Source organism: Emys orbicularis, chromosome 11 (genome assembly GCF_028017835.1).
Source record: "Emys orbicularis isolate rEmyOrb1 chromosome 11, rEmyOrb1.hap1, whole genome shotgun sequence".
Lineage (NCBI taxonomy): Eukaryota > Metazoa > Chordata > Testudines > Emydidae > Emys > Emys orbicularis.
This window is the reverse complement of record NC_088693.1, coordinates 18,185,806-18,212,420: the sequence shown is the minus strand read 5'-3', so window position 1 is coordinate 18,212,420 and position 26,615 is coordinate 18,185,806. Positions and strand designations below refer to the sequence as shown.

General features: G+C 42.7%; 1 protein-coding gene across 3 annotated transcripts in view; it reads right to left on the bottom strand.

The window, feature by feature from the left end:
• Positions 1-1,340: 1,340 nt before the first annotated feature.
• CCNT2 (cyclin T2) overlaps positions 1,341-26,615 on the bottom strand; it is a 44,355-nt gene continuing 19,080 nt past the window's right edge. For 2 of the 3 annotated variants that reach the window (XM_065413370.1, XM_065413371.1), the window contains 6 exons: positions 26,351-26,411; positions 25,187-25,249; positions 12,255-12,300; positions 10,662-10,825; positions 3,074-3,144; positions 1,341-2,806 (listed from right to left, as the gene is read on the bottom strand). In XM_065413370.1, the coding sequence (XP_065269442.1) occupies positions 1,394-2,806; positions 3,074-3,144; positions 10,662-10,825; positions 12,255-12,300; positions 25,187-25,249; positions 26,351-26,411 (1,818 nt within the window). In that variant the 3' untranslated portion in view covers positions 1,341-1,393. The remainder of the gene's footprint in view (positions 2,807-3,073; positions 3,145-10,661; positions 10,826-12,254; positions 12,301-25,186; positions 25,250-26,350; positions 26,412-26,615) is intronic. The other variant, XM_065413372.1, reaches the window with a different exon arrangement.

Below are 26,615 nucleotides of genomic sequence, written 5' to 3'. Positions count from 1 at the left end.
TTCAACAAAAATGATGTATAAACATTCAAGTCTCATTTCTTCTAAAAAGGCAGAAGACTGTGCAAACAGTACACAAGCCATATTATGACACTTGCAGACAGATAAAGTGTATACTAGTGGTTTAATTGGAGAGTGATTTTTCACAGAGCTAAAAACAAAACAAGTAACCTCCAATTTTGTAACTAATCACAAGTACAATGCACAGAGAATCAGTGGTAACTATTTTATTGTTGGAATATAAAGGAAAGTTGGGATATCATAGTTTTACTCTTATTTATTGTGAAGACTGCATTCTCACCTGTAAAAGAAATATGGCATCACACACAAATACACTTTTTGGAATTCAGAACATGGCTGTTATTCTGAAATGGTAATGGAAACAGTGATCCCTGTTTACTATTAAAATAACTTATGGTATTAAAGTTTAAAAAACAACTTACTAATTTTTCACTATAAGTTTTTATGAATTTCAGTTCTTAACTCACATTAATCTACGTAATCATTAAGTAACAGCTCTGCCTATATTACTGCATCAAGCCAATAAACATTTAAATGCACTTCACATCAAAAGATTATGTAAACTTTTTTCTTTTTTCCTTCAGAAAGCTTGGGGCGCATTTCAGCAGTCAATCTGGTCACAATCAGCAAACTGAGGCCCAAACTCCTTTATTGCCTCATTGGTGATGCTCTCCCGTGGATGACCATACATGGTACTAGATTACCCACTCTAGTGAAGTGCCCTTTTAAGCAGCTTCCAATAAGGCCTACAGTTCAAGATAAACATGACAAAGCGTCACCTTTGTTTAGATTACTGATGGACTCTGACACAAGATAAAATAAAATTATGTATATTTTGTTATACTTACAAGCAGCTCCAATCCTGAGTATTTATGGTATATCTAAACATACAAAAATGTATGTACATTTTTCTCCACTTTCTTGTAAACAGTTGTCAGTATACTGTTTTTAATCCCTTTATCTTTGAAACATGCAAATCATACATACAGTATAAATACACAAGGAAACAATTACACTCATTCAAAAGCTAAGCAACAAAAATGGTGGCTGCAGTATTCAAAATTATAAATAATCAATGCTTGAGGCATCCTAGACACCTAAAAGCAGATGATCATTCTACTGTTCTTAGCTGCAGTTGTAGAAATACTGAGATTTTTGCACCTTCCATGCTATTACAGTATTTATAACACTATTGTATGTGGAGATAAAGACTTGTTTACTATACCTCTTCTTTTCAGAGTGAAGGATAAAGCAGCACTTACATATACTGAAACCATGGCAACAACAGCTGGTGTTGCTACTGCTAGATTAGGAAGTTTTCCATTCTAACAATTCTTAAATTAAAAAAGTAAAGAAAAGTGACCTAAACAATTGATTACATGTTCATTCCTTGGGCACTTAACAGCGAATCCAGCATGTCGAATGTATCTTTGTAGTCCATATGCTGGCTGTTTGTACTGTACTCGTGATTGGCATCAGGACCGTTCTCCACTGGCTTCTTGTCCAGTTTCACGAGGGTGCTGAGATGTCCGTAGCCCACCTGGTATGTGACAGGGGGAGGAGGGGGTAAGGGAAGGTTAAAAACAGAGTTGTGAGAGGATACATACTGCTTAACAGAGGAGGAAGAACTAGATGAACTACCTGAACTTTTGGAACTTTTGCTCAATTTGGAGTGGTGGTTGTGAGAAGCATCATTGCTGTGCAACTTCTTCCTTGAAGAGCCGGAACTAGAGGAATTACCATCACTACTCAGGCCAACAGGACTCCTCAAAACAGTTGGTGTTATTCCATCAGTGCTATGTTTACTGCCGCCACTACTACTGCCACCACTATGTGAATGCTTGTGACTGCTACCGTGATGGCGATTTGAAGAATGTTCTTTGTGCTTTTCTTTATGATCTTTGCTAACATGTGGACTTGAGTGTTTGCTTTTTCCACTGCCCTCATCTGATGAGCTGTGTCTTTCTGAAGAAACTTTAATTTTCATTTTCAGATCTTCTTTACTGGAACTCTTTTCTGTAGGTGGGATTGGTATTCGCAGTTTGAGTGATCCACCCTTTTCTTTTTTATCAGACAAATGTTTTTCTGGTTTCTCTGCATTTGCAACAGGAATTTTCATTTTAATAGGGGAAGTAACAGAACTGCTACTGGCTGCTTGTGGTTGGATGTGCTTTTTATGTTGCTGTTCTACTTGGGTAGCTACATAATGTTCCCTTACATCCAGTTCAAGGGTTTCTAGTTTGCGTTTCTCTCTGTATTTATCCAAGGACATTTTCTGAGGAATTATAGGAGCAGCAACCTGTCCATGGTGTTTGTTTCCTGACTTGTGAGCATAGTCTTGTTTACCAGTGGAATGCTCAGTAAGTTTGTCAGATCTGTGATGTAACCCAGAATGCAATTGTACAGAAGTTCCTGATTGGAAGTTCAGATTATATTGACTACCAGGTAACGTAGTTTCCTGTTTCTGAGAATATATTTGTTCGGTCCTTGTTTGTTCTTGATGTAGAGGCCATTCCTGGTGTGATGCCAAACTATATGAGGTACTTGGCATTCCTGTAGCTAATATTGCCAAGTTTTCAGGTGCATGACTGTGTTGAACAGACATACTCCCTGAGTTCAGAGGTACTGGTGGAGGAAAGGTCGATGTCGATGATTTTTGGAAGCTTGTGTTGGCAGATACACCAGTAACTGTATCCACCAAAATGGAATTCTGGACCAAAGATGAACCAAGAAGAGAATTCTCAGATACCTGTCCATCTCCTTTCGGTTTCTTAGCAGCCTGATTAGCCTATATGAAAAGGAAAAAGAGTAAGGACAAACTTAGAAAGATCTACAAATAAACAGTTACCTAACATATCTCAAAACTGGGTAAAATAAGGTGGATTTCATGTTTTTTTTTTTTTTTTTTTAATTTAAGCTACCATAATAGGGAACTACAGAGGGACCTACAATTATGAACATACTGCCAGGGAAAAGTTCAGGAAGTTGACAATCTTACTTTTAGGTTTGTGGCAGTTATGTCCCATGGCAAATTACTTAGGCAACAAGTTCTTACCCTCCAATTACGAATCCTCTTCAGTCTGCTAGGCGTTTTCTCTAATATTTGCAGAAACTCGTGTGTGAGCTCTGGTGAAAAAAACCAAAAGCCTCTTTTCACACTTGAATCAGTAACAGAATCTACGGTTTTGTCTACTCAGTCAGATAGTACAGGCAAGCCATGGTGTACATTTACAGAACCCCAGCTTGCCACACAGTAACTGGCGGTGTGGACCCTGCTACCGCTATACATCAAAATACACTAGAGAACTTACCCTCTTGCATCTTTTCAATAATAGCGCACAACCTTAAATCTTAAACCTTAAAACCTTAGTTTAGTTTAAAATTTAGTTTGAAGGGGCTGAGCGTTTTATAAGCCAAGCAGTTTAAAATCTAAAAGCTTACCCAGATCTAAACCTTATCTTAACAAGCTTGGCCAGAAAAGCTGCACTAGTGACTCATAGCCCTCTTGGAGGTGTTAGCCACTGTGGAAGCAGAGTAAATCATTCATTAGTGATAACCCAAGGGCTATAACTATCCCACCTTGCAGGGTCCTAGAGTCTGGGCTCCAGCGCGAGCCGGAAGTCTACACTGTAATTAAAAAGCCCCGCAGAGGGTGTCTAACTGCAGTGTAGACATACCCTTAGAGGCCAGGACAGAAGTAATCAATAATAGGTATGAAGGGGTGTAGTCTAGTATGTGCGGGGAGGAAGTTACTTTGAGAGGCCTCTTGGAAGAGCCCCCTCTTGAACAGAGAGCCTGTGACAGAGAGCAAGCACAGGAACTGAGTGAACCGCCAAGGCCAGGGGAGTTTGGCTGCAGAGAAAGTTTGGCAGGGAAGGAATCCAAAAGATTTAACAAATAGAAAGTCACCAAGTTCAAGAAAATTCACAAAATAAAGAAAACCCAATACACCTAACAAACATATCCTAAACATAGGCAACACTAAGCCACCCCAAGAGTAAAAATGCAGGCAGAAAACCAGCAGAAGGGTGGCAGCTACCCACATTATCGCACTAAGTGCAACACGTATTACCACCTGCCTCATGGACAGGTGGCATGTGTGTGCATGCAATGCAAGCTACTCATGGCCCTGAGACAGAGTATGTGCACTTGAGGCCAGAGTGGCTGAACTGGATGAGCAAAGAGAGAGACAGAGCTATACAGAGGAGACTTTCAGGGACATGGTGGAGTAGTCCTACCTCCTGTCCGACAGCCCAAGTACTGTTAAGGAGGATGAAAGTCTCAGGGCATGAGACCATCACACTAGAGTATAGGGCATTGAGGATATCCCTCCGATGGCAGGGAGCCAAGTTACTAGGAAAAGATAGCAATAGTAATCGGGGACTTGATTATTAGAAATGTAGATAGTTGGGTTTGTGATGATTCAGAGAACTGCATGGTGAATTGCCTTCTGAGTACAAAGGTAGCAGATCTCATGAAACATCATTCTAGATAGTCTCAGAGGTAGTGCTGGGGAGGAGCCGGTGGTACGTGTAAGTATCAAAATGACATAGCTAGGTAAGAGATTGAAGTCCAGGACCTCCATGGTAGCATTCACTGAAATGCTTCCAGTTCCAATCACAGGGCAGTAAGGCAAGCAGAACTGCAAGGTCTCAGTGCATAGATGAGACAGTGGTACAGGGAAGCGGGATTTACATTTATTAGGAGCTGGGGAACTTTTGGGGAAGGATTGGCCTATAAAGAAAGGATGGGCTCCACATTAACCAAAATGGAACCAGACTAGTGGCATGTAAAATTGAAAAAGCTGTAGTGGATTGTTTAAACTGGGGAAAACCTGATACGGGTGGAGGAGTTCATGGTTCAGGTGCAGACAACCCTTCGGGGGAACTTTATTTTAGTATAGAGGATAGGAAAGAAGTTGGTAAAATACAGGTAAGATGTAGTGAGGAACAGGCAAATGTAGGAGTCCCATTTAAATATAACACACGAAGGCAAGCAACTGAATATTGACAAAATGTACAAGTGCTCATATACAAATGCTAGAAGTCTAAATACTAAAATGGGTGAACTACAGTGTCTGGGATTAAAGGAGGATATTGATAAAATAGGCATCACAGAAACTTGGTGGGAAGAGAATAATCAATAGGACACGTTAATACCAGGGTATAAGATATATAGGAATAACAGAGTAGGTCATGTTGCTGAGGGACTGGCATTATACGTTAAACAAATCAGAGTCAAATAAGCTAAAAATCTTAAACAAAACTGTACCACAGAATCACTATGGATAGAAATTGAATGCCTAGGGGAGGAAAAAAAAAAAAAAAAAGTAGTACAGAAGTAGAAATATACACTGACCACCTAACCAGGATGGTAACAGTGAATGTGAAATGCTAAGGGAGGTTTAGAGAGGCTACAAAACCAGAAAGCACAATAATAATGGGTGAATTCAACTATCCCTATACTGACTGGGTAAGTGTCACCTCATGGCATGATGCAGAAATAAAATTTCTAGACACCATAAAAGACTGCTTCTTGGAGCAGTTAGTTCTGAAAACCACCAGGAGAGAGGCAATTCTTGATTTAGTCCAAAGTGAAGGACGGGTACTGGTCCAAGAGATAACTAGAGCTCAACCACTTGGTAATAGGGACCAAAATGTACACCTCTACCCCGATATGACGCAACCCAATATAACACGAATTTGGATATAACGCGGTAAAGCAGTGCTCCGGGGGGGTGTGGGGGGGGAGGGGCGGGACTGCGCACTCCGGCGGATCAAATCAAGTTCGATATAACACGGTAAGATTTTTTGGCTCCCAAGGACAGCGTTATATCAGGGTACAGGTGTAATTAAATGCAACAGGGAGGGGAGGAGAAATAATACTAAAAAGCCCACCTCGGTAAAATGTAACTTTAAAAAGGGAACTACATAAAAATGAGGATGCTCGTTAGATGGAAATTAAAAAGAATCGTCAAAAGGGCTAAATACCTGCAAGCAGCATGGGAGCTATTTAAAAACCACCATAATGGAAGCTCAGATGAGATGTATATACCAAATCAGGAAAGACATTAAAAGGTCCAAAAGAATGCCACCACAGCTCAAGAGCAGAGTACTGGGGGCCAATAGAAGCAAAAAGGCATCCTTTAAAATTTGGATGACAAGTCCTAATAAAGATAATAGGACGGAGCACAAACTCTGGCAGGTTAAGTATAAGAAGACAGGCCCAGAAAGAATTTGAGAAGCAATTTACTAAAAATGCAAGAAATTCTTTTTAAGAACATCAGAAACAGGAAGCCTGCCAAACAGGCCAAGGGGCCACTAGACAACAAAGGCGTTAAAGGAGCACTCAAGGAAGACAAGGCCATTGTAGAAAAACAAAATTAATTCTCTGCATTGGTCTTCACTGAAAAGGATGGGGGGGGAGGGGGAAGACGGGGAGAGAAGATACCCACATCAAAGTTATTCTTCTTGGGTGACAAGTACAGTCCCACATTGATGTGTCAATAGAAGAGGTTTTAGAACAAATTGATAATTATACAGTAATAAAATCACCAGGACCAGATGGTATTCACTCAAGAGTTCTGAAAGAACTCATATGAAACTGCAGAACTACTAACTGTGGTTTGTAACCTATTGCTGAAATCAGCCTTTATACCAGATGACTGGAAGATAGCTAACGTAACACTGATTTTTAATAGGGCCCTAGAGGCGTTCTTGGCAATTACAGGCTGGTGAACCTAATTTCAGTACAAGATAAATTGGTAGAAACAATAGTAAAGAAAAAATTATCAGACACATATAAACATAGTATGCTGGAGAAAAGTCAACGTGGCTTTTGTAAAGGGAAGTCATGCCACACCAATATATTAGAATTCTTTGACCGTATCAAGAAGCGTGATGAGAAGGGTGATCTAGCTAGTGTACTTGGATTTTCAGAAAGCCCCTGGCAAGGGGTCTCTTTCAGGAAGCCCCTGGCAAGGGGTCTCATCAAAGGCTCTTAAAGAAACTAAGCAGTCATAGAATAAGAGGGAAGATCCTCTCATGGATCAGTAACTGGCTAAAAGGTAGGAAATGAAGGGTAGGAATAAATGGTAAGTTTTCACACTGGAGAGAGGTAAACAGTAGGGTCCTCCAAGAATCTGCACTGGGACCTGTGTCATTCAACATATTTATTAATGAAATGGGAATGAACAATGAAGTGGCAAAGTTTGCAGATGATAATTATCTTCAATAATTTTGTAAGTCCAAAACTGTAATTTTGTAAGTCCAAAGTCCAATGCGAAGAGTTATAGGGGAATCTCACAAAACTGGTGACGGGGGAACAAAATGGCAAATGAAATTCAATGTTGATAAGCACAAAGTAATGCATATTGGAAAAAAATAATCCCAACTATACATATATAATGATGGGTTCTAAATTAGCTGCTACCTCTCAAGAAAAATTTGGTGTCATTGTGGATAGTTTCTGAAAATTTCAGCTCAATGCACAGCAGTGGACAAAAAGGCTAACAATGTTAGGAGCCGTTAGGAAAGGGATACAAAATAAGACAAGAAAATTTTACCCTGCCACTACATAAATCCATGGTGCTCCCATACCTGGAATACTGTGTTCAGTTCTGGTCACCCCATCTCAGAAAGGATTAGTAGAATTGGACTAGGTTCTAAGAAGTGCAACACAGAGGATCAAGGGGATAGAACAGCTTCCATATGAGCAGACTAAAAAGATTAGGGTTGTTCAGCTTAGAAAAGAGATGACAAAGGGGGGATATGATAGAGGTCTATTAGATCATAAATGGTGTGGAAAAAGTGTAGAGAGAAGTTTTTACCCTTTCCCACAATAGACAAACCAAGGGTCACTCAAAGAAATTAATAGGCAGCAGCTTTAATACAAACAAGATGAAGTAATTTTTCTCACAACACACAATTAACTTGTGGAACTCATTGACTTGGGATGTTGTATAACTGGCTTCAAAAAAGAACTAAATAAGTTCATGCAGGATACATCCATCAATGGCTATTAGCTATGCAGGATACATCCATCAATGGCTATTAGGAATGCAACCCCATGCTCAGGATGCCCCATAACCTCTAACTACCAGAAAATGGGAATAGAAGATGGGGTCGATCACTCAAAAATTGCCCTGTTCTGTACACTCTCCCTGATGTTATGGTACTGGCCACTGTCAGAGACAGGATTCTGGGTTAGGTGGACCATCAGCATGATCCAGTGTAGCAGCTCTTATGTTCTTAATCTTTGCAGTACTAGGAGCTGAACAAAATTGACTTACGTATTTACATATTTTAATCAGAAAATGTGTTTGAAGTATGCTGTACGCAGTTTTGAGGGTCCTAAAGAAGAAGCATAATTGGGAAAGACTTACTGTTTCTAACTTCTTGGTATCCAGATCTAAAGTGGCACACACATTACAAAAAACAGCTTGTGATGTTTGGGAATTGTTGTCTGAACAAATCAAAAGTTCTCCAAGAAGTCTGTTCATAAATATAATTCCAAAAAGGCCTGCACAAAAAGCAGCCCTTTAAAACACTGGGTATCTGTCACTTGGAAGGCAGATATTTTAAAAAATTCAGTGAGTTTCCAGCATGAAACTTGTATCAGGGCGTTGTAAAAGTCAATTCATACTATCTGATCTCTGGGTTCAGCTTCTTCAGGGACAACTGAATGAAGGTCTTTAACATAACACAAAACATCTGACCCTTTGAAAATCTGCAGATCACTTGAGCTTCTTGATCAATTCCTCCAATGTTGCTTCTGCAAAATTTTGTGCCATGTTAGAAAGTGGGAAAGGTCTTTTCAATTAAGATATCCATGAAGCAACTAAGGCCTCTGTACCCTTTGAAGCTGCAAAGGGACTACTACTACCTACTAAAATTTAACATTTTTAAGTACCTGAAAATACATGTTGAGTCAAGAGGCAGCTTTAGATTTCAGAGTGGAATCCCAAAGAGCCAAGTCCTCAATAGGCCTTGCAAAGTAAGTGCAAACTAATCTCCCCAGGAGCTTTATGCCGCTAAGCCCCGTGATCTGCTCAGCCTATTACACACCCCTTTTATACACTCCTTTCCTACATTTGCTCTGATTGGCATGCTGCTACTCCAAGGATATAACCAAGCTTGAGTGAGGAATGAGAGATGTCTTGGGCACATAGATCTGTGGTACAGCCTAGCAGATCTTTTCAGTCTAATTACTGATATCCACCCAGAATAAAAAGCAAATAACCAAATACATTTACTAAATAAACAGTAAAATTATGCTGATATTTTAATTTTTATCTGTAGACTACAGAGAAAATTCCACTGAGATGAATAGAGGCAGACAACCTTGCAGTTTTATGATGCCTCACTGATTCTGTGGATAGTGCTGCATCCGTTCATATTCTCTTCACTTTATGGAATTTTTTTTTATTTTTTTTAAAGAAACAGCAGGTCAAAAGAAGCCTTTGTGGGTCATATCCAAGTCATGGGTTGTACGCCACAGCTCTACACCAGAGATTTTTGATTTTTCTTTACAAGACATCTCCTAGCATCTCTGATTAGTATATAGATTTGCAAATGCTAGACAGCATTTATTATTACTGCACTGCAATAGTGCTTAGGGATATTAATCACAGACCAGAGCCTCATTGTGCCAGACACAAATAAAGGGATAGATTATAAACTCTTTGGGGCAGGGACTAAGTCTAAATCAAGTGACGACAGATGGAAACAAGACAGGAGCAGCATACGGTAACAGAGACACAAAACTGGTCATCATGAACAGTAAAAACAAACAAACAGTGAACAACTTTGGTAAATATCTAGACCATTTAATTTTCTGTTAGCAGAAAAAGTTTATTATTCTTTCTGATAAAATCCATTAAATAGATATTCCACAGTACTAACATTAAGGTTCCATGGGCTATGCCAGATTCACTCCTATTGCACAAAATTGGCTTTAATATGGTTGATCCTATTTCAATCTTATAATCTTAAAGAAATTATCTTTAGTAGTGGTTAATAATGTGGGTGGAAATGAAGCAAACTGCCATCTTAAGGCAGCACGTTCTATGAGAATTCAGTTTTTCAGTATGATTATTTAAAATCCCACTTCAGCAAACAATTTAAGCATGTGTTGAACTTGCAACCCACAGAAGGTGAGGCTATCGTGGCTTTTAAGCCATCCTTGGATCCTCTTGGGCTACAGAAGCCCCCAGCCTAATGTAGACAGCCCTGAGCACGTTTGAGTTATGGTAGCCTCCTCAGGCTGTCCTATGAGCAGCACTATTGCATGTGAAGGCCCTGCCCTTAGCACGGTCCACATGCCAAGTCTTGCTAGGGAGTCCTCAGAGGGGGCAGCCTTATGGCCATCTTCCAATTCCTGTGCCACGAGAATTCTCCCACAGCTGATATGGGGTTCATATTGTCCCTTTACTCTGCTCTGGCCCTTTTTTCTGGCCTACATGGTCACAGCAGGGGTGAGGGTCTCATCTATAAAGTCAATGTTATTTAAGCATGAGCTCAAGGGCTTCCCTTACCCAGGACCTAAAGTAGTTGGGGGTGAGTTAAATGTTAGCTGAAACAATAGCAGAACTACAAGAACAAGGTCACAACATTTAAAAGAAATAAAAAGGCAATACTACTTACCATCTAGCAATTCCAGAGTAACTGAAGGATCAACATATTCCCACCAATGCTTTCCATCCGTCGATACAGGAATCTCCCAATTGGACCACTTGCATGCCAAATGAATGCACACACATGCTATCACTGTGGGTTTGTACTGAAGACAGAAGGTAGTAAGGTGCAGGCTGTTGCAGAGAATTCAAACATGTAAAATAAAAAACCCAAACAAGTCAACCACTAAGATATAGCATAAGGTTTTGTATCAAACAGATATTAAACATTAAATCATGTAACATGCTTCTGATTAAATTCTGAAATTATTTTACAACCTTGAGAAAAGGCAGGTCATTTATCTGGTAAATTTAATTTGCTCTTAACAAGAGTAAAAATAAAAATATAGTATCCCTCAGTTCATTCTATTGGCATTTTACTTTTTACTTATTTTTAAAGAGAGGGCCAAAAATTCAACATAACATGGTTGATAAAATTTCAGCCACAGTGAAGTCATTAATACAGCTCATTACTGAGACTGCATATCAAACTAGTAGCTGTGGATACCCAATAGTTTCCTAGAGGTTGAGAGAATCACTTGGGTGACATGAGTAGTCTTCATTAGGCCCAGGTGTGGGATAAAAATCTCCTCTCATTTCAATTTCCCAGCTGGCAGTAGCACAAGTATGCTGGTTTAGATTCAGTGATTCTAACAGGTTTCAGAGTAGCAGCCGTGTTAGTCTGTATCCGCAAAAAGAACAGGAGTACTTGTGGCACCTTAGAGACTAAGGTTCTTTTTAGTGATTCTAACAGCTTTTGTAAACAAAACTCTTCAAAACAAGAAACTATCCCATAATAAAAGGGACCACCAAAGATGGTTAGGGTCCTCCCAAACAAACATTACATATACAAACTTGGATTTTAACAAAATCATGTACTAGGATTACATTAAATTCAAACTAATTTTGCAAAGAAGAACACATGGAAGACTTTTAGATCTACTCCCAAACTTCATCCTTCTGCACTAGAATAGCCAGATACATTTACTAGTCTGCATTTGGACAACCAATTTTAATTTCACATAAATACTAAGATTTTTAAAAAAGCATGTTAAAAACAAACACTGCTTCTGGAAGGACAAACATTGCTTAGACTAATTCTAGTCTACCTGGAAAGAAGATTAGGTAATTTTAAGAGTTTTTAGGCTGACTGCAGTTTCATAAAATTAGGATTGGATCAATGTATTTAAATTAAGAAAAAATTGCCATTAACTACAAGTGTAAACTAGAAATAGCTTTGTACTTACCAAGATGCTCGACTTTCTAGGTTAAGTTTATCTCTTTGTAATCTTTAGCTGCTATTCAGGCTACCAGTTTTAGACTTATGCACTCACAAATCGAGAAAATGTCATCAGAAAGCACCACTACACTTCTCATTGTGCATTTAACCCCTTTGTGCCACAAGGCCCTTGTACAATACACCGCACTGCAAACAGAAAGGTACCACCACTGTAGATGGCCCAGTTTTCTGTTGCAACAAGGGTAGGACACATGGAGGGGGCCCTGCAGTAAAGGAAGCTATAGTGTGCTACAACAGTGCAACAAAGAGGTTCAGGATAACAACCTGTTGGTAGCCATGAAATAGGATGTCTGTGCCAAATCCTTGCTTGCTGTAACAAAAAGAAAATTGAAGAAAAATTAGCAATCTACACTAAGTGTTGGCTTCATTCCAAAATTAAAATGCTTTAACCTCAAAATGAATGATATGTAGAACACTAATAAGATACTTTTAAAGGCAGCTAATGTAAATCTGAGGACAGGTTTACTCAGCCTCACTGAGCTACACTTGGAGATAGGCAAGTCATTCAGTTCATCAACCTTCCCTCTACTGTACAGAATATGTTGATCCTTCTGCCTCTTGAACTGTCTTCATCTGAGCCACAAAATGAGGGAAGTCTCCCTTCATCTCCCTAGCCCTCCCAAATCTAAGACAGTGTGGGTGGAGGGGAGGCTCTCTTACCTTCCACCCCAATTCTAGTGCTTGCCTGCCTCCCTACTTTAGTTCTAGATGGTTCCTTACCACAACCCTCCCCACAGCTAGGTCTCTCTCAGCAGGACAGTCCAATAGAGAGCCAGCTGCACTATAGCTCAGGCCAGAGATTAATGCTCTTCTCCAGCCCAAGGAACACAGAGCAGTTGAGAAAAAACCTCAATGACCATACATCAGTAACCCATAATTATCCCAGAAAGTCCTAGAACAGAGCTAGTTCCCAAACTAGACAGTTTAAGGATTAAATTAGCTTGTGTGCACTTATACACCTTCTTTAATCAAAATGTAATGCTCATAAGCATGGAACAAAACATTTGATTATATCAGAAGCTTCAATGTAGATTTTAACAAATTTATAACTCATTAAAAAAGGTCATCAAGTTCAAGTCTTCAACATCCCAAAGACTGATTATGACGTCCCTGGGGCCTAACAGCCACCAAGTTTCTGGCCCTTATCTGCCAAACCCCCAAGGTCCTCACTCAAATAAGAGCACTTACTCTTAAAATGTGTAAGATGGAATGTCTGGGCACAATGAGCTTAATTGAAGATTGAATGCAGCCTTCATTGAATTTTCTTACTTTGATACTACCACTTGAAATCAGTGCTATCTGGAGAAAATGTACTGTTGGATCTTATGTCAAAGGGAGCATTGTCACAAACCTCTATTCTTTTATTTTAAGGAGTTTGTCTGAAAAAGAAAAATTGTAGCAGTAGCTTTCAAATTTAGCAATCTGGGAAGCTTTTCAAACCAACATTTTATCAAAATCCAATTGAATTCTGTTTCCCATTACTGCTGATAATAAAGATACAAATGTGTAAACCAGCCTTATGTCTTTTGCTAGGGCTGGGCAATGCCATAATCCATTGATGATGACATCAGTGAATCTGACAGAAGTGGTAAGAGAATAGGACATGTTTCCCCACATATATTTTGCTAATCCACAATGATAGAAAATAAACTGACATTTGATGGAATTGTACTACATATTTAGCTTTTTCAATCTATGGTAGTAGTTCCGTACCAAACTTATTTTCTCAAAATTAAACTTCTTTGGTAGCTTTTCCCAAAAAAAGACACAGGAAAGCATATTCAGAGCTCTACTACAAAAAAACCAGACACTTTCATAAGGAAACATAACTGAAAACAGAAAGGTTAAACAAGACTGCAGTTTGTTACATTTTTTGTCAATGTACAGAATAAGCCATCTTCACAGATTTCTACACAATACTGCAACTTTGCTGAAGGATATTTGAGTTAAAGAAAGATGAAATACCACAAATTCATCAATATGACTTTATATTAAAGAAAGAGTGGGCTGCCAAAAGCTACCAGTGTTAACAAATATGATAGTTATCAAATATGGAATTGTTACTTAAACAATTTTGTTTTACATAATTTTAAGTTGAACAGCAAGAAACTAAGGGAAAAAAATCACAATTTGAAAATTATACATTTCAGCCTCAATATAAGTCCACATTAATGGGATGCTTGCACTCTCAGCACTACACAGACTTCTGTAACTAAGATTTCAAATTTATTCTATTTACATACTTCTGTGTAATCAAATGAAGATTACCAAAGACCAGGATACAGGTATTTTAGCTCAACACACCAAAGCCACAACAGGGAAAGACTGTCCAAGGTATTCATCTAAACTTTTTAAAACAAGGACAATGTTTTAACGCAGCTTAGTGAGATCTTACTAAAGCAAAGAAACCTAGTTAAAGGCTTGTACTCCACCCTTAACTAACCCTTTAGAGCTGATCAGGGATTATTTGAGAAATGTGCCAAAAAAGCAGAAGGCATGTCAACAAGGCAATGACCTTGTCTAAGGTATAAAAGTCATAGCAAATCAAGAGATCATGATAGTTTACTACTCATCTGTTTGATGGCAGATAAATATGACTTCCAGCCAAGAATATGTTTCCTAACATTCTTTATCACTCAGGGGCAGAGCTGTCTAACTTAATCCTTTGTTGCACAACCGACCATGAAAGACTGGCTTGGATACTTGACGTAAGTAACCAAACCCTTAAGGCAGGACCTGGTACAATTAATCTACCTTCCAAGAGTCTGGGGTCTTCCATAAATCCCTGGCAGGATTAGATTACTGAATCAATTGTTAATGGGCACAGCAACCCTGCCCACCTGATGTGGTTCCCAATGTTCAGTCTATGAGCCTTCTCCTGAAGACAAGTCAATTGAAGGTGCAGTGCTTCTGGGGAGATCTTATAAGTATTTAATTATACTCTCAGAAAATTTCAGTGTGCTGATCCCCTTAAGAGCAGGTGCCACCAGCCTGCTTGTTAGTAGGACTCAGGCATTTATGGTCAGACATTTAGGGAACTTATGGCCCCAGAGAGAGCACAACCTCCTGGGACAATCAGGGTATAAGAGCTACCTAGACTCACTGCAAGAAGGATTACTTAGAGAGCAGAAGCTGGGTAGGGAAGCTCTCCTGGTATCCCAAGGAGAGGAAGATACCCAAGAAATCCCTGGAAAAAGATGGGCGAGTCTGCATTTAAGAATGAAGAGCTATTAGAATCCTCTGGCCAAAGGGAAAAGATCAAACAGACCCTAGGAAGCGGACTGTGTTGATGAACACCTGATACATAGGGGAAAGACTGGAAGCAGCCCGGGTACAAGGGTTAAGGTTTGTGAATAGTCTTGTCTGATTCCCAAAGACTATTAGACCTTCGAAAGAGGACTGTAGAAACCTGAGGTAAAGGTTCAGAATGGGAGGGTTTCCTCTACTAGTGACAGGATATAACTTACTTAAAATCTTCCCACCTCACATAACAGCAGCTGAATTGTCTTGGTCATGACATCCTCTGGAAAAGATATATATTTGTATCTGCCTCCTCTTCTACAGGGTCACTTTCTCTGTCAGATTCAACCACAGCTGAGCAGATTATACTAGTGGTTTGGAAGGCTTACAGACTTTGACTGTGCAGTTTTCACATTAGTAGAGTAAGGACAATGGCTATCCCAAGATACCTGGCAATGAAGGTAAAACAGCGGCAGGTTTCCCACAAGGCAGCAAGGTCAAACCAAAGTCCCCGGTTCCCAATGTTCATTTTCAGGAGAATCATATGTCCCAGTGTAGATGCAGGGTTAATTGGTGAGGGGCTTCTGCTCAGGTGCATCAAGAAAGGTCCCTGAGATGGGGATGAGTGCACCAATTCCCACCCCTTCAAGTTAATCAGAACTAAACTCTGACCACCAGATTGGATTGGCACCAAGAACTGAAGGGCTGAGGTGGTAGTCTCAGCAATAGGAAAGAGGAATATTTTCTCACCTCTGATCTCTCAGCTAGCACAGGAGAGCAGTAACTTAATTTTTGCCACTACGAACATGAATTTCCCTTTCAACACCAGTCTCTCCTTGGAATGGGAACTTCTTACTGCCAGGTCATTACAGATACACTGTCTCCAGACTTCATAGGCAATTGTGGTCCTGTCTCCTCTTTCTTGTCAGTCTCTTACCACTGATGAAGAATATGTGGATCAGTCTGATGTCCCCCATCTTCCACCTTCCAGAATGTCCATACCTTCTTAGCCCCAGACTTAGACATTCTAAGGTTGGATCTTCAAAGATTCACAGATTTAGAGAGTTTAAAGTCATAAGGCACCATTAGATCATCTTATCTGGGCTTCTGCACATTAAATTTCACCCAGTTATCCCTGTACTGAGCCCAATCACTTACTGTTTGGCTAAACTATATCTTTCAGAAAGGCATCCACTCTTGATCTGAAGACTTCAAGAGATGGCAAATCCACCACTTCCCTTGGCAATTTGTTCCAGTGGTTAACCACCCTCATGACTAAAACTCAGTGCCTAATTCTACTTTTAATTTGTTTGGTTTCAGCTTCCAGCCACTGGTTCTTCTTATGCCTTTATCCACTAGATCAAAAAGCTCTTTAGTGTTTGGGTATTTTCTCCCCAAAGAAGGAAGCTCAGGGCCTCCATCAGCATGGATAAGATTTGAAACTCCATTCTTGAATGGGCAGCTTGTAAATGTAAGGCAGATGTGGCAGGGACTGGGTAAAGTCCCCTTCACCCAAGCATCGGAAAACAAGTACGAGTCTGAGATAGGAAATTTGTTGTTACAAGACAGGCATTTCTTAAACCATTTTTTTTTTTTTGCTGAATCTGCCATCTTTAGTGAGGCACGTTATTAGAAATTAAGTTTTAGGCAAAACAGAAATTTTTCTTCGAGTGCTTGTTCATGTCAATTCCAATCAGGTGTGTGCGCGCACACGTGCACGATGGCCAGAAGGTTTTTCCCTTAGCAGCAGCTGTCGGGTCGGCCTTGGCACCCCCTGGAGGCACCCCCTCATGGCACCTAATATATAGCCCTGCCGACCCGCCACCCCTTCAGTTCCTTCTTACCGCCAGTGACAGTGGTTGGAACTTCCCTTGGCTCTTGCTCAGCAAGTTTCTTCATTATTCCGTGTATATAGTTAGTTAGTTGTTGTTAGTACTCCAGTTAAAGTTTAGTATAGTATAGTAGTTGGGGTCCCCCCCCCACTCTGGCCCCGGCACCGTGGCATGCTGCGGTCCCCGGGATTTAAGAACTGCATGGCTTGCATCAAGCACATGCCTAAAAGTGATCTGCACTCGTCGTGTCTTAGGTGCCTGGGGGAGACCCATCAGAAAGATCGTTGAAAGATCTGTCCCGAGTTCCGCCGAGAACAATTAAAGAACGGGAAGAGAGGCTGAAGGTGATCCTCATGGAAACAGCCTTGCGCCCCCATTCTGACCCGGGCTCGAGAGACCCAACCCCTACGGCGGAGCGCCTCGGAAGGACTCCTCCAAGGATGCTCGGCACCGCCCCGGCTCCTCACAGGGCCCATCTGATCGTAGGCACCGCTCCCATTCGCCGGTGCTTCAAAAGAAGAAAAAGCCAGACGACCGTTCTCCTCCGACTAAGCCTCAAGAAGTGCGACCTCAAGAAGTGCGACCCCAGGTGGGCCACTCCTCGGCTTCTCCTTCCAGGGCCGTGTCGACTCCTGTCCAGGTGAGGCAGTCGAATCCGGCCCCACCTCCATCTCCAGTGCCTACGCAGCAGCTTCAGCTCCCGTCCACAACGGAAGTGTACCAGGCCGCCAGAGATCTCCTCCACTTGACGGCACCGTTCTTGCCTGCCAGGGAGGATCCCTCAGCGCAGACGGAGCCCCATCCTCCAGTGCATTCTAAGGGAAAGCCTACTATGATGTTGAGGCGCTCCCCTTCGCCTTGTCCATCGGCACCTACACGCTCCGACAGAGAGCCTTCTCACTCCCTGAGCTCTTGACGTTTGAGGCACCGAGTGGCTCCTCCATGGTCTTCAGTGTCTGAGACCTCAGAGTCAGAGCCTGACTCCTATCGCTCAAGTAGGAGCAGAAGCTGTAGAGCAAGGTCGGGCAGAGACAGAAGGGAGCATCAGGCGTGGCCTCCGCAGTGGCAGAACCCGCCTCAGTGGCCCTTCTGGACTCCCTGGGCTTATCACCAGGGCCTGGGAGGAACCCAGTACCCACGCTCAGCGATGTCTTCAGTCGCCTCTGCCACTTTTGTGCCCCCTTCTGCTGTGCATACGCACCCGACACCTACAGTCCTGACGCCTTTCCCTCCGGCACCGTCGTCAACTCCAGCACCATGCTCGGCTCCGACTTTGGCATTGGCCTTCACGATGGCGACACACCCATCTCCCAAGCCTGCACCGTTGTCGACCTTGATGCAGGCACCTACGGCCCAGGTGCCAATGTCGGCACCTGGCCCCCGGACCCCAGCGGCTCCTCCGAGCGTGCCGATGCAGCTCCCTACTGCAAGACTGATGCTGACGTTGGCTACGACGCCTACGGCCCTGGCATCAGCACCACCTCCTCCAACGCTGCCCCGGGAGTCACGTGACCCGTCCGGGGCAGACGGCAGGGAGCTTCCACCAATAGTACACGCTTCCTCCTCCTCGTCGCCGGACGAAGAGTTGGCAGGGACGTCCATAGCTCCTGCATTAGAGGACAACAGAGTTCTACAGTAGTTGCTCCGCAGGGCTGCCCAAGGTTTGGGCATCAAGGCCGAGGAGGTGGTTGAGGACACGGATCCCATGGTGGACATCCTAGCACCCTCAGGGCCTTCATGGGTAGCGTTATCCCTCATAAAGACAGTGGTGGACACCACCAAGACTGTATGGCAGATGCCGGGATCCCGGCCACCCACTGCCAAACGCAATGAGCGCCGGTATTTCATCCCCTCCAGAGACTTTGAGCATCTCTACTCCCATCCGCCTCCGGACTCACTGGTCATCAATGTGGCTAACCAGTGAGAGAGTCAAGGTTCCCAAGGTCCTTCCCCAAAGAATAGAGATGCTAAACGCCTGGACCTCGTGGGTAGAAAAAAATCTACTCCACTGGTGGTTTACAACTCCATATTGCTAACCAGCGGGCCATTGTGAGCAGGTACTCTTATAACACTTGTGCTTCCATGGCTAAGTTCACGGAGCTCATCCCTTCGGACTCTCGATCAGAGTTCACCGCCTTGTTGGAAGAAGGGAAATTAGTCTCTCACGCTTCACTGCAGGCAGCCTTAGATGCTGCAGATGCTGCCACAAGAGTCATGGCGACAGGGCTGGCTATGCGGCAGGGAGCCTGGTTGCAAGTCTTCTCTACGAAGTCCAACAAACAATTCAGAACCTCCCGTTTGAGGGTGAGACTCTGTTTTCAGAGAAGACGGACAAACAGCTCCACAGCCTAAAAGATTCCCGAGCCAACCTCAGATTCTTGGGCTTGCGTATCCCCGCCACACAGCGGAGACACTTCCGCCCACAACCTCCTCAAAGGTTCCAGCAGCAGAACCGCCAGGACAATTCTAGGAGGAGGAACCAGAGCGGTAGGAGAAGGCAACATCCCTCCGCTAATCAAGGTCAGCCCAAACCGCCCTCTGGCCCTAAACCGGCCTTTTGAAGGTGCGGTCGAGGACGGCGCACCACTCCAGAGACTGGATTCACCCTGCCTTACCTTTTCCTCCTGACTATCCCCTTTCTACCATACATGGTCCCGTATAACATCGGACCGCTGGATGTTCTGCACGGTAGAGAGGGGATACTCCATCCAATTCTGTGCCCTCCCGCCCTTCCACCCCCATTCCTTGTCCCTCTTCAGGGACCCTTCTCACAAACAACTTCTCATTCAGGAGGTGCAGTCGCTCCTAGCACTAGGGGCGGTGGAGGAGGTTCCACTGGAACACAGAGGCGAGGGTTTCTATTCCCGCTATTTCCTAATACCGAAGGCCAAAGGCGGCCTAAGGCCTATACTGGACCTGAGCGACCTCAACAAGTTTGTGAGGAAACTCAGGTTCCGCATTGTCTCCCTGACCTCCATTATCCCTTCACTGGATCCAGCAGACTGGTATGCCGCCCTCAACGTGAAGGACGCGTATTTTCACATAGCAATCGGGCACAACCACTGAAAATTCCTCAAGTTTGTGGTCAATAGTTCCCATTACCAATTTACTGTCCTCCCTTTCGGCCTGTCAGCGGCACCTTGAGTCTTCACCAAGTGCATGGCAGTCGTCACCGCCTTTCTGCGGAAACATCAAATACAGGTGTTCCCATACCTCGACGACTGGCTGATCAAAGGCCGATCCAGGGCTCAGGTGGCAGCTCAGGTGGCATTCATCAGAGCCATCTTTGAGAATCTGGGCCTCCTACTGAACGAGACGAAATCGACTCTGTCCCCGGTCCAGAGGATAGAGTTCATAGGGGAGGTTCTGGACATTCCTCCCAGAGGCGAGATTCCAGGCCCTCGACGCCATGATCCAGGGACTCAGACCGTTCCCCACCACCACCGCGAGAAATTGTCCCAAACTTCTCAGCCACATGGCGGCCTGTACGTACGTGGTTCGGCATGCCAGACTCAGGCTTCGGCCGCTTCAGTCGTGGCTTGCATCAGTGTACAGACCTGCCAGACAGCTTGGACAGGATCGCGACCCTGGCTTGCCCTATCCTCGACTCACTCCTGTGGTGGAAGGACGCTCAGCAGGTGTGCTCAGGAGTCCTCTTTGCTGCCCCACAACCATCCCTGACGCTAGTGACGGACGCCTTAGACTTGGGGTGGGGAGCTCATCTGGGGGAGCACAGGACGCAGGGCCTCTGGTCACAGACAGATCTCCATCTTCATATCAATGTCAGGGAGCTCAGGGCGGTACGCCTAGCGCATCAGTCATTCCGCCCGTATCTAGCAGGTCAATGTGCATCGGTCATGACAGACAATACGACCGCGATGTTCTATATCAATAAACAGGGGGGTGCACGCTCCTCTCCCGTGCCAGGAAGCCCTCAAGTTATGGGACTTTTATATAGAGCACGCAGTCGATCTACAGGCGTCATACCTTCCAGGGGTCCAGAACGAGCTGGCGGACCGCCTCAGCAGATCTTTACACAGCCATGAGTGGTCCCTTCGCCCGGACGTCGCATCTTCACTCTTCCAGAGGTGGGGCTATCCCCTGATCGACCTCTTCGCCACGTGACGCAACAGGAAGTGTCAGCAGTTCTGCTCCTTCTAGAATCACAGTCCAGGCTCCAAAGCGGACGTGTTCCTCCTCCATTGAGGGGGGACCGCTTCTATATGCCTTCCCACCCATACTGCTCGTCCACAAGGTCCTGCTCAAGATCTGCAGAGACCAGGCTCAGGTCATTCTCATAGCACCCGCCTGGCCCCGCCAGCATTGGTACACGTCTCTCCTAGACATGTCAGTCAGAGCCCTGATTACCCTGCCGCTCTTCCCAGACCTTCTCACACAGGATCACGGGCGGCTCCAGCACCCGAACCTGCAATCGCTGCATCTCATAGCCTGGAGGCTCCATGGCTGAATACATTTGAGCTCTCCTGTTCAGAACAAGTCAGAGAGGTTCTCCTGGGCAGTAGGAAACCCTCCACTAGGGCCACGTACCTGGCCAAGTGGAAGAGATTTTCAATCTGGTCAGCTCAGCACGACTTTCCCCCGGCGCTAGCCTCAGTGCCCCAGATTTTGGATTACCTTTTCTACCTAAAGCAGGAAGGTCTCTCCTTGTCTTCTATAAGAGTACACCTGGCTCCACCCGGGGGTACAGGGCCTCTCGGTTTTCGCTAACCCCCTGGCCAGTCGCTTCCTGAAGGGCCTCGACAGGTTGTACGCGCACGTCCGCCAACCGGTTCCTGCTTGGGACCTTAACTTGGCCCTCCCTAGGCTCATGGGGCATCCCTTTGAGCCTCTAGCTCTCTGCTCTACCTCTCCTACAAGATTGCGTTTCTGGTGGCAGTAACTTCAGCCCGGAGGATGTCTGAGCTCAGGGCTCTAACGTCCGAGCCGCCCTACACCGTGTTTTTTTTAAGGACAAGGTTCAGCTCAGGTCCCATCCGGCCTTCCTCCCGAAGGTGGTGTCACAGTTCCACCTCAATCAGGACATTTTCCTCCCAGTTTTTTACCCCAAGCCTCATGCAAGTAGCACCTGATTGGAATCGACATGAACAAGCACTCGAAGAAAAAACGGTTACTCACCTTCTCGTAACTTTTGTTCTTCGAGATGTGTTGTTCACGTCCATTCCAATACCCATCCTCCTACCCCTCTGTCGGAGTAGCCGGCAAGAAGGAACTGAAGGGGTGGCGGGTCGGCAGGGCTATATATCAGGCGCCATGAGGGTGTGACTCCAGGAGGCACCAGGCCGACCCAACGGATGCTGCTAAGGGAAAAATCTTCCGGCCATCGTGCACACATCTGATTGGAATGGACATGAACACCACATCTCGAAAAACAGTTATGAGAAGGTGAATAACAGTTTTTTTTGAGCTACCAGAGAATTCTGTCTGGCTGCTCTGGTGGCTGTTGTGGAAGGCAAATGTATGGATATGCCTCAGCTAACCTTGTGGATCTTCTTCTGCAACTAGAAGTTTTTATCAATGTCCCTCTTTCCCCACCACCCAACAGAGAGAGCTTCCTAGGAAGTTATTGGTTTTACTATGGGGTGGACAGCACATCCCCAAAATAGGGATCTGTTTGTACTAACAACACTCTGAAAGGGCTTTCCTGGAGACAGTGCTTCTTAACTAAGAAAAGGTGCTGCCTCTGGCAAATGAAATTATTATTGTATCTCTCCCATCCTATCTCATAGAACTGGAAGGGACCCTGAAAGGTCATTGAATCCAGCCCCCTGCCTTCACTAGCAGGACCAAGTACTGATTTTGCCCCAGATCCCTAAGGGCCCCCCCAAGGATTGAACTCACAACCCTGGGTTTAGCAGGCCAATGCTCAAACCACTGAGCTATCCCTCCCCCCATCCTACCCCTTTGGCACCAAGCATTTGATGCTGACAATAGTTTGTGTTCAATGTTAAACACTCCAGTTTTCAACGTCTAAACTTAGCATTTATCCACCACAGAACACCACACTGTGGTGCCAAGGAATAAACACCAAATTATGTTAAATTGGGATCATGCAATATACCTAGCTCTTAGCACTTTTCATCACTAGATATATCAAGCTACAATCCTACTGTGTCAAACTCATCCTGATTTGGTTAGTATAATTCATATTCATCTAGTCTAGTATGGAGAGACAAGAACAGAATTTCAGGTATAACTGGAGTCTTCACACCTAAACTGTAGTATGATTTAAATGCAGTTTAACAAAATATCCTTAATGTTAAGTGCACATTAGCATTAAACATCAACATGTTCATAAAGAATATTTACACCATCAATACATAGTTTGTTGCTACAGACAATACATCTGAAAAAAGCAAAGAAATGTAAAGTTTAGCCACCTCACAGAATATACTCTGCTTATAAAGCACACCCCTTACAACCACATGGCACAGACTATACATTGCAACCTTCATTCTGATCCCCTCAATCATCCTTCCGTGTACACACACACACACACACACACCATTACCAGATTCCACCCCCAGCCTTGAAACATTAGTAATTTTGAAAGTCTGATGTAATAGCTGACTGTATCAGAAGAGGATAGCTACGTAAAAGGGAAGTTTGCAGAAAGGTGGTTAAAGGGCAGAAGTGAAGCTGCTGATTAAGATTTTATTTAACAGCTGCTCACAAAAAACCTCCCCCATTGCAGGATAAAGTAACAGAAAAATGTAGTTCCTGATGTAGATTTCATCTGATGGAGAAGATTGGAGCTAGATACACACAATCAGGCTTGCATATGTCCAAGTCATATGCAAGTTTTATTTATGCAAGTAACAACTAAAAATTACCCTAAATGGGTAAAAAAATTCCACACACAAAACCTATCAATTGCACCAGAATCAACTTCCAGCTATTTTTCTATAGACTGACATAAATCTTTTGAGGAGTCTATCATTGAGACACAAGACTGCCAAGGTCAATTTTCAGCCACACCCCAATTTCAAAATAAATTTTAATTTGCAAAAGTCATACCAGTGGCCCCTATTTTTAAAAGAAAAGAAGCTGTATGCCTTTTTAAAATGCAACCCTAACTACGCAGGTGGTCCCAGACACCTGCACAAGAAGAATAAGTATATTTATAGTAAGTTTATCCAAGTAATTTCTTCCTACACTATGTATAGAAAAACCACTCAAACTCTATATCTTGGTTATTTAGTTCTGAAAATAGACAGGACTATGGAATAATCTCCTGAAATTTTTTTCTTAAAAAGGCTTATAAAGAATAATAGCCTATTATCTATAGCCATGCTAGTGGAAAAAGGTTACATAAGGATGCAATCACTGGTTGAACATAGGTTATTTCATTTCTTGCCAACACTACTCCAATTAAAATAAAACAGCTCTCGGATTACAGGGATATTGTTCTTATTTATAGTATCGTTCACATATCTCTCAAAGTGTCTGCATGTGGCAGACCTCCTATGTACTCTGCCAGTCACTGCTTGCTGATGTGTGCCTTGACAAAGCAGAACTCAACACTGACACAGGATGCTTTTGCATGGATAGAAGAACTTTCTACCAATAAAGTTGCAGATTCAAATTAACTAGCCCTCTAATGTATTTAATTCTGCAGCAGATACTATAAGAAAAGCACTTGTTTATGAATGAAATCATGAATTGCCATCCCAAATATCTTTTGGCAGTTCTGGAAAAGGGCAGGAGTAAAGTAATGAGGAATCCCAAGGACTTGCTTCTTCCAAATATAAGTATCAGCCACAGGAGACCACCTATAACTACTCCTGTGGCTGTCAGTTGATGGAATGGAAGGAAAGAGTGAGATGATAGGACCATGGAATGAGAAGTGAAGAGTGACAGAAAAAAGTAAGGGAGAGAACTAACAATTGGTAGAAACATCATGGAAATTCAATATACTTTTCTGAATTATACAGACCACTAACATTTAAAGGAGAATTTTTGAGATCTGGCTTTTAGTAACCTGAAATACATCAGTTTAAAGAGTGCTCTTTGGGTAACAGAGAACTGACGGGAAAAGGTGTGCCAATTATATTTACTCACACTGGGGAAGACACTTCATAAATCATTTTATTGAAGATCACTGACCTCTCACTAACTGCGTACATTTCACAACATCTGTATGTGGATGTTCAATGGTAATCTCAAAACCTGAAAAATTAAGAATGTTTCAGAAACTGCAGTAGATTTGTATTTGTACAAAAGAAAGATCTACCATGTATCAAACCCCACCCTCTGCAGCCGATGAACATCACAGTTCTCCCCAATGTCAATAAGCCAGATGAGGGAACTAGGATTTGACCCTTATTTCACAATTCTTTTGTACAAATGATATAGAATAAAACCAGAAAAAAAATGCGCTTTCTATGGCTTTTATTAAGTCAGGTCTCTTGTTTGCTAATATGAAAAATTCACATATACTTTGCAGCCAAGAAAACGGTTTAAGTTTCAAACCATAAAATGAAATGATTTTGCAAATGGTGATGTCACTAAGAACAATTCTGACCATGTCAATTGCATTACTTTCCCTCTGTTATAAAAACAAAGCACAACAAACAAAAGGGGGCACAGAGTTTGGTATAAAGCTTTTATCATTTGTTTGAAGAGACCTGCAGACTTCAGTGTGGCATGTAACCTTATGTGACTAAGTAAGTATTTCTCTACTTGGCTCTGGTGATAAATCAAAAATGACACTACAAGAGTTTATAAACGTAATTTGAACCAAAGATTGACTGCATTTAAAAATAACTATCCAATTTCTGAAATGCCAAGAGTTATTAAAAAGATCACTCGTTCTCTGAAATTTTTTTAAAAATAGACTTTATCCACAGCATTACTAGCATTCAACTTTAAGAACATTAGATGAGGTACAATTCTGTAGTCACCTTGCAGCTTCATTTTTCTTCTTATTAAACTGAGTTCTACACAACTATGCACTTAAACAAAAATATTATCATGCATTGATTGATCTGTGTTCAGATATTGGTTTTGGTGCCAAACCTATTTGAAAAGGCACTGCACATTTTAACCTCCCAAAGTGTGGCAACAATAGCTATTTAAGTAATATTTGTCGAACTTAATATAGCCTACATGCTAACAGTGCAAATATTCTTCTCAGTTAAAGTAAATTGCAACAGAAAGGGTCTGCTAAAGGCCAATGGTATTGGGGATCCACTGTAATGGATGCACATTCAACTGATTGCATGCAGAGCATATTCTTGTGCAGGCTAGATGCCATTTAAAATAACATACCTAAAGTTTGAAGCATTATTGTTTCAAGTATAACCAGTTCTTGGGCCTGTTGAAGGTATGCCTGAAATGTAAAAAAAAATAAGTTACTGTCAAGACCTACTAGAGAAATTTATTGTACTTACTAAAGTCTCAAATAGAAATGGTATGGGCAACATGTAAAGACCTCCGTTAAGACCTCAAATTTACTTACCTTTGATTTACTATATCCTGATACACATTTGGATTCTCAACTTTAAGAACAGTTAACTGCAACTTTTCTGCTATC